The 9,067-nt window shown below is 42.3% G+C and overlaps 1 protein-coding gene across 1 annotated transcript in view; it reads right to left on the reverse strand.

Moving 5' to 3' along the window:
• Window positions 1–4,395: 4,395 nt before the first annotated feature.
• Window positions 4,396–9,067, reverse strand: part of LOC139381356 (alpha-ketoglutarate-dependent dioxygenase alkB homolog 3-like) — a 21,972-nt gene continuing 17,300 nt past the window's right edge. Inside the window, exon 10 of the mRNA XM_071124826.1 lies at window positions 4,396–5,246. Within this exon, the coding sequence (XP_070980927.1) occupies window positions 5,130–5,246 (117 nt within the window). The 3' untranslated portion in view covers window positions 4,396–5,129. The remainder of the gene's footprint in view (window positions 5,247–9,067) is intronic.

Here is a 9,067-nt window from a genome sequence, read left to right on the forward strand (position 1 = left end):
TCCCCAGAAACACAACAGTAAATACTACAGTATACTACAATCCGCAAAAACAATTACTATAGCATAAGTTGTTATTACAGTATTTATACTGTAGTTAACTGTAAATAATGCAGTATACTACAGTAAATACCAGAGTACTACAGTAACGTCCACAAAAACACTACAGTGACTACTACAGTTTTTATAACAGTACTCTATAGTATTTTTTCATGAGGGTGAGTCCAGACTATTTGGGAATCCAGTGGCTCCCGTGGCTAACACGCGATACCACAAGGACCCATTTCCGGCTTGTAATAACAGGTGTCGGGATCAGGGGCTAGCACACAGCGGCTAACGTAGTAATTATCCGCATGAAGTTTCTGTTCACATGCCAAAAAACCTTTCCAATACCAAGAGGAAACGTCGACAAGGAATAGATAAGGTAGGGTTTAAAGGGAGATACTGGAAGGTAGGGTTTAAAAGGAGATACTGGAAGGTAGGGTTTAAAGGGAGATACTGGAAGGTAGGGTTTAAAGGGAGATACTGGAAGGTAGGGTTTAAAGGGAGATACTGGAAGGTAGGGTTTAAAAGTGCTCAAGAGATGAGAAATTGGATTTGTCCCGTTCGAACATAAACATGTCAACTATGTATATAATGGAATATGTTCCAAAGAATTAAAAAAACATAAAAGTGATGCTAAAATAAATATGCTTCAATGTTTGAGCCTATATATATATTTACTCTCAGGGGGTGCAATACAATTTGCTGTAAAGCCTATTCCAATTTGCTGTAAGCCTATATACCTATTTATTTTAGCGTGTCAGTAGAGTATAATGGAAATGGAAACAGGAATGGAACGTTTTAGAGATATTACATTTCCTGTCTAGGAACTTTAAAGCCCTGATATAGGGGAGAGTGAATAAGTCATGTAAGTAATGCCAAAGGGTTAGTTTAGCCACCTTGTTTCTAGGAAACCATACACAAAATGAATCATGTGACCAAATATGTAGGAAGAGGTCATGTCGGCTGTGACGCAATAAACCGCAATTGAATGTATTTTCAAATATATTTATTGTGCTATAGATTTTGTGACGCTTGTATCTAAACCAAAGTAGATTGTTTTTAGACTTTCATTCATCAGTTGGGGTCTCTAGCAGCTTCAATATTAGGTCTTAAAAACCTAGCATGAACGTGCATCCTTGTAGCTGTGTGGGCTGATATAGTCAAAATGGTTGCTTTGGGATAAATTGTGCCAAGGTTCCATTTGGCTCAACATACCCCATACAAATTATGATTACATTTTTGTCAGTAATATGCATAGTATTTGAGCAGTTTGTCATGCATAAGAACTCAAGATCATGCATTTTTCAAACGTGACGGTAATGTTTAATTCAGAATATACATTTGTAGACGTGGAAAATCTTACCACCAAGGCGGCTCAACTTTTTTGGGGATACGCTATGTTTTAAATTCGGACGAATTTTGATTATTTCTAGGGATACACAACATCCGGAAATGTATGTAGATATCTTTGTTCGAAATTGTATTCTCAAACAAGAGTGGTATACAAGCGCTTTACCCACAAACACTATCCCTATCCATTTGTACACAAGAGTTCCACCTTCAACCTCTCTCTAGGAACAAATAGTCCCACCACCGTGTGGGCTGGCCAGGGTTAGCTCCACACACACACACACACACACACACACATCCCTGCTCAACCAAGGGGCTTTAACCTGTTACACAACATCCCCGTGCTAGCCACCCACGCATGTACGTGCTTCACACAGAACAATTATTCATCAAGGGATGTTCATTGCAAAGTGAAGGTGCCAAGGTGGCGCCCACTGAACCCACAGTGTGACTCTCCAAATGTACTGGGCACTCTGTCTGACAGGAGAGCAAACAGAGTACTACCTCTTCTCCTTCTCTCCCCTCCAGGTCAGTCCCAGAAGAATAAAGGGGAGGGGGCACTGGGTAGTGATTGGGGTGCCACTGCCCATTAAGTGTTTGGGAACACATTATTACCTTCATTAAATGCGTCAACAAATCACTATGGGAGAATAACTCACAGGCGAGGGCCCAGGCCGGGCAGTTTATACTAGAACTGAAACTAGTTTAAACTGAAAAGTCTTAGTCTCTACACTGGCGGCAACAGTAGCCTGAGAAAGTGAAGCTTTGGATAAGTCACTGCCAATGTGGTTCACCAGTGTCAACACCTTGAAGTTCATCACCCTCATATCATGGTGTTTCACAGGCTAGGGGTGTGTCTCAATAGTACTACCTGGCATCCTTTCATTTTCTCATCTCTTTCAAAGCATAAGCAACATATTTTTCGAAGCAATGTGATGGATGCTAGTGCCTGCAGGACATGATTTCACTTGTCCAGATCTTTTCTATCAGTGGCGGAGGAGGAGGAGGAGGGAAGACAAGGATAGGACGCCAGCTTATATTATTGAGATGCACCCCTCCAACCAGAGCACAGGGTCTTGTTCAGTATGCACAAAACAAAAGAAAACAGGGTGAAATGAAGATGAGCTGGTTTTCATTTTCCATTGCAAAACAGGTGCCCTAATGAACATGAACCTGGGGTGTATTCATTAGACATCCAACAGAAGAGAACTGACTGAAACGGGGTTGTTGAGACCTGAACTCATTTTCATTTTCTATTGCAGAACGCGTTAAAACATTGGGCCCTCATGAACATGGCCCTGGTCTAAAAACTCTGGCACAAGGAGAGCTTCTGTTTGCAATGATGCCGGCAATAGATATCGTACTAACACCTATTAATAAATACATATTCTAATGACCTGAGCTGCTGTGGTATGACTGGATTACGTGCTTTGACATGTTGATGTAACCTAGTAGCCAGAGATTGAGGTAGTGTCTATATATAAACATATAGCAGTGCATCTGCATGGAGAGGTCCATTCAAAACCAAAATTCTCATCAGTCAACCGTAAAATTTCACACACCGTACAAGACTCAACGATATCCTAACAGCAGGCCTGTTCACTTCAAAACACATCATGAGACTGTTTGCTCTTGCTTGCTTTTTGGGCAAGAGGACACTGATATCTTGAACGTGGGACTGTATAAAAAATATATATATGGACCGAATGCCCCTTTCAGTGTGTTGCAAAAAAGACATGTATTACTGCATGTAACAGCTTTCGTTAAATAAATTCAAACTAACGTCCACTTAATAACATACGTTTCTCTCTCCAACATTCAGGTGCGTGGTCGAAATGAGTATTACCTTACGTACATTTGCATGTCAACACAAATGAACCAGATGGATAACCAAACTAAGAGGAGACATTCTGCTTAGGTTGGGGGTAATGAAATAGGCTACTGTAGTTACAAGGGGAGAGGGGAGCCCTCCATGGTCCACGGTCGCGAAGGGGAAGCTTTCCCCATGGTACCGAATATACAGGTAACTGCCAAAACAAAGGTGTGGTTCGTGAGCTAATTAAGCAATTAACATCCCATCATGCTTAGGGTTATGTATAAAAATTCCCAATTGCCCATTATTTTGGCTACCATTGGTAGAAGAGATCTCAGTGACTTTGAAACAGGGGTCTCAAGAGGAGCAAAGGGGGTTTAAAGGGTGTGTGTCTCAGTCACCAGATTTCAACCCAATTGAACACTTATGGGGGGTTCTGGAGCAGCACCTGAGACAGGGTTTTCCACCAAAACACCAATTGATGGAACTTCTTGGGGAAGAAAGGCGTCGCATCCCTCCAATAGAGTTCCAGACACTTGTCGAATCTATGCCAAGGCGCATTGAAGCTGTTCTCGCGGCTCATGGTGGCCCAACACCCTATTAAGACGCTTTGTGTGTGTGTGTGTTGAGTGTTTCCTTTATTTTGGCAGCTACCTGGATCGCCTTAGTGTGGGGCCATGACTCTCTCAGTATCAGGTCCAAGCTGTGAAGTGTGTGAGGAGGACTGAGGCTAATTTATCTCTACATAAAACTTCACAGGCACTCAAATGGGACTTCTACATACCGAGGGTGAGGTGATGGGTGTGATGGCTATAACCATGTAACCACTCGGCCGTTGAATAAGATATTATCGCGGTACGAGCTTACTCCAGAACACACTGTTGGGTATGTGCCTTGGTAATGCATTATAAAATGGCCTTGAAAATACCCGAAAATGAAATGAAGGCATTTAAAATGAAATGAAGGCATTTAAAATGAAATGAAGGCATTTAAAATGAAAAATGGAATGGAATGAAAAGGTTGCAAACAGACGGCAGAACCGCTACCAACGGGTTTCTCCTCCTTATACACGGTGATAATAACAGTGAGAGAGATCTCTTCAAACGTCTGCAAGCTAACCATTTCACTACAGCCACAATAACGTCTGCTAAATATGTGTATGTGACCAATAAAAAAATAAAAAAGAAATGTATGATTCTCTTGCTCCGTTTTTAATTTACCAAACATTCAACACAACAACTTCATCCTTTAGCGTTACAAAATAAAACGGGGCTATAATTTGGTCAACTTGGCCACTGTAGTTGTGCTTTCACATTTTATATAGCTGGGATATTCTCTCGAAAGGCTACAAACCAAGGGGTATTAAATTATGACTTGTAATTGTAAATAGAATACCTAATTAAACAAAAGCAAAACGTGACGCCAAAGAAATATTAAATAAAAGGCAACCAGGTAGAAAGCCAAAACTCATCCATCTTTTCCTTTTCCTGATTAGTCTTCTCAAATAAATAAATGTGCACAAATTACTCAAACATATATTTTTAACTTCATAAGGCCTTCAGAGAACTTGACCCCTGTGATTCCAGTCCACAGAAACTATAGGTGTCAAACTAATCCGTTCTGGGATATATATTTAAGGCAAAATCTACCGTGTGATGCAATGAAACAATAACATTGCTCTCAACATATTTAGTGAGCATAACTGTAAACGTTGACAACTCCTTACAAATCTTGTCAGGTGGTTTTAAGCTTGTATTTTCTCCTGATGTCAACACTCGTCTTCCTCACTATCCCATAAAGTGTATTTAACGATGTCCATCAAGGGCCGAGGTCATGTCCTCCTCCTCCTCCACACAATCTCCCATTTCTACTCTTTATAGCAGTCCCACCCAGAGTGTGAAGGTGTTTGTGAAGGACAGTGTGTTTAGTGTTGGGGTGGTAGTCTGGCTCTTGGTCTCGGCCCCTCATGCTCTGGGTACATGGTGCGGAAGGTCAGGTTGATGCGAGGCCCTCGGTCGTGGTACTCTTTGGCCACTGAATGCTGTTGAAGACAACAAAAGCATATAACAGTGCTGTGTATTAGAGAGACGTCACTGAACAGCGTTAGTCAAGTGCCTCCACTATGTTGGTTTTTCCTGTTTTAAACCACTGCCACTTTAAGGAGCCTCCCCATAGCACAGTTAAGTCCAGAGACAAAACACATGCACACACTGGGTACAACACAGACAGACAGTAACAACAGTCCTTTGTCCTACTGCTCCTTGGCCTTGTATCAGAGACAGGAGACTATTTCATTCTCACACACACACACACACACACACACACACACACACACACACACACACACACACACACACACACACACACACACACACACACACACACACACACACACACACACACACACCACACACAAAATGTCTCACTAGTGACTTGGCAGACATAGTCCCACTTCTCACCTCCAACTTCAACCAAAATCAGATACACTGTTCGTTGTTAATCTAAAAACTGTCGCCAGGGAACGAGTCTTGGCAAAGACAACCGCTCAGTCCGGATTTAGACGGGGGGGGGGGGAAGAGTTATCGCAGCGGTTACACAACAAGGATCTACGTCCCAGTCTAAATATTTAGGGTCTGTTTCAAACAGATGGCGAATTAACTAAGCACTGGGTGGTTTTGTGTGAAAAGCAGCTTGAGTAAGTGGGGGGGCAAGGTGGGGGGGCCAGACTAACTACGGCAATCCAATGTGTACTTTCCTGAATTCTCTGGGATGGGACTCCTGTCAGATGTTGCCATAAAACGCAGCGGACCTTTTTGTTGTGTGTCTGAACACGTTTTTCTCTCGCTCTCTTTAAATGAAGGAGTGGGTCTTTCAAGTGGCGCTTCTCTAGGGTCCGGTGTCGGGGCCAGGAAACTACGGGAACTGACTGTGGAGCGGGAGAACACGGGGTCCAGCAGGATTGGAAGACTCCACTGTCTTGACAGGATAAATGGCTCCTACCGTCCTAGTGACGGAGACAGACGGTCCGGCGGTGTGATCCGACCCGAAGACACACACAGTCATCCACACATACACCTATGACATCCGCAGATGACCACAGCCAAGTGCGCGCACTCTCTCACACACACACACACACACACTGGTCCCCGAGAGCAAATAAATTGCTATCATTAAATCTCTGCCGTCATTTTTTCTTCCCCATCACGCTCCCTATCAAATCCCTCGGTCTGGCTGTCAATCTGTCTGGGAGCTCTCTGACTTGACTTTCCGTCACACAGCATTCTTTGTGTAAAATAGGGAAACGGCATAACCGTAACAGTCCTAAATAAGTGCAGTTTGTTATGGGGGCTAGGGTTATAAAACTGCAGACACTGTTTTATCGTTTCAGGTCACTGGAAGTGTATGGAGGTAGTCTAGACACCAACACACCCTCTCTCTCTCTCAAGAAATCCTTGTCTGATAGAAAAGCTTGGAACGACAGAGCGAGACAGACACAATGTTCTTTACTTTAGAAAAAAGTCTTTGCTGTTGTCTGATGACTCATAACCCACTAGGACTAAAGCCTGTTATGACATACCATGTGATTAGATCGCAACACGCACGGTCGCTAGCACTAGCAGTCGGCTAACTGGGTTGTTGTTGTTCCTGGCAAGGTTGATAAAGAGTATGATTTTGAATACCAAAACACTTCTATTGGCTTAGATCAGTGTTTCTCAACCTTTCTGCGCCAGGGACAGGCAAGCTACACTACCAGTCAAAAGTTTGGACACCTACTCATTCAAGGGTTTCTCTTTATTTTGACTATTTTCTACATTGTATGAACTATGAAATAACACATATGGAATCAAATCCAGTATGTTATATTTGAGATTCTTCAAAGTAGCCACCCTTTGGGCTTGGTGACAGCTTTGCAGACTCTTGGAATTCTCTCAGCCAGCTTCATGAGGTAGTCACCTGGAATGCATTTCAATTAACAAGTGTGCCGTACTTTTTTTTTCTCCTTCTTAAGCCAATCAGTTGTGTTGCGACAAGGTAGGGGTGACATACAGAAGATAGCCCTATTTGGTAAAATACCAAGTCCATATCATGGCAAGAACAGCTCAAATAAGCAAAGAGAAATGACAGTCCATCATTACTTTAAGACATGAAGGTCAGTCAATACGGAAAATGTCCAGAACTTTGAAAGTTTCTTCAAGTGCAGTCGCAAAAACCATCAAGCTCTATGATGAAACTGGCTCTCATGAGGACCGCCACAGGAAAGGAAGACCCATAGTTACCTCTGCTGCAGAGGATAAGTTCATTAGTTACCAGCCTCAGAAATTGAAGCCCAAATAAATGCGTCAGAGTTCGAGTAGGAGAAAGATCTCAACATCAACGGTTCAGAGGAGACTTTGTGAATCCGGCCTTCATGGTCGAATTGCTGCAAAGAAACCACTACTAAAGGACACCAATAAGAAGAAGAGACTTGCTTGGGCCAAGAAACACGATCAATGGACATTAGACCGGTGGAAATCTGTCCTTTAGTCTGATGAGTCCAAATTTGAGATTTTTGGCTCCAACCGCCATGTCTTTGTGAAACTCAGAGTAGGTGAACCGATGATCTCCGCATGTGTGGTTCCCACTGTGAAGCATTGAGTAGGAGGTGAGATGGTGCTTTGCTGGTGAAACTGTCAGTGATTTATTTAGAATTCAAGGCACACTTACCCAGCATGGCTACCACAGCATTCTGCAGTGATACGCAATCCCATCTGGTTTGCGTTTTCCAACAGGACAATGACCCATCTCACCTCCAGGCTGTCTAAGAGCTATTTGACCAAGGAGAGTGATGGAGTGCTGCATCAGATGATGTGGCCTCCACAATCACCCGACCTCAATCCAATTGAGATGGTTGGGATGAGCTGGACTGCAGAGTGAAGGATCAGCAGCCTACAAGCGCTCAGCATATGTGGGAACTCCTTCAAGACTTTTGGAAAAGCATTGCAGCTTAAGCTGGTTGAGAGAATGCCAAGAGTGTGCAAAGCTATCATCAAGGCAAAGGGTGGCTACTTTGAAGAATATGAAATATAAAATATACTTTGATTTGTTTAACACTTTTTTGGTTACTACTTCACACACACGTAGTTTTGATATCGTCACTATTATTCTACAACGTAGAAAAAAGTAAAAATAAAGAAAAACCCTTTAATGAGTAGGTGTGTCCAAAATTCTGACTGGTACTGTACATGTTCGGTCATTTGTTTTTGGGGGACCATGATCTATGAATGAACATGAGCTTTAAAGCTAGCTAACTCAATTGTCAATATGTATTTGTGAAATGTAAATTGTGATTAAGAAATATCCCTAATAAATATAAACTCACTTTTACATTAATGTGTGTAACTTAACAAAATGTAATATATATATATATACACACACACACACAGTGCCTTGCGAAAGTATTCGGCCCCCTTGAACTTTGCGACCTTTTGCCACATTTCAGGCTTCAAACATAAAGATATAAAACTGTATTTTTTTGTGAAGAATCAACAACAAGTGGGACACAATCATGAAGTGGAACGACATTTATTGGATATTTCAAACTTTTTTAACAAATCAAAAACTGAAAAATTGGGCGTGCAAAATTATTCAGCCCCCTTAAGTTAATACTTTGTAGCGCCACCTTTTGCTGCGATTACAGCTGTAAGTCGCTTGGGGTATGTCTCTATCAGTTTTGCACATCGAGAGACTGAAATGTTTTCCCATTCCTCCTTGCAAAACAGCTCGAGCTCAGTGAGGTTGGATGGAGAGCATTTGTGAACAGCAGTTTTCAGTTATTTCCACAGATTCTCGATTGGATTCAGGTCTGGACTTTGACTTGGCCAT

This window comes from Oncorhynchus clarkii, chromosome 2 (genome assembly GCF_045791955.1).
Source record: "Oncorhynchus clarkii lewisi isolate Uvic-CL-2024 chromosome 2, UVic_Ocla_1.0, whole genome shotgun sequence".
Taxonomy (NCBI): domain Eukaryota; kingdom Metazoa; phylum Chordata; class Actinopteri; order Salmoniformes; family Salmonidae; genus Oncorhynchus; species Oncorhynchus clarkii.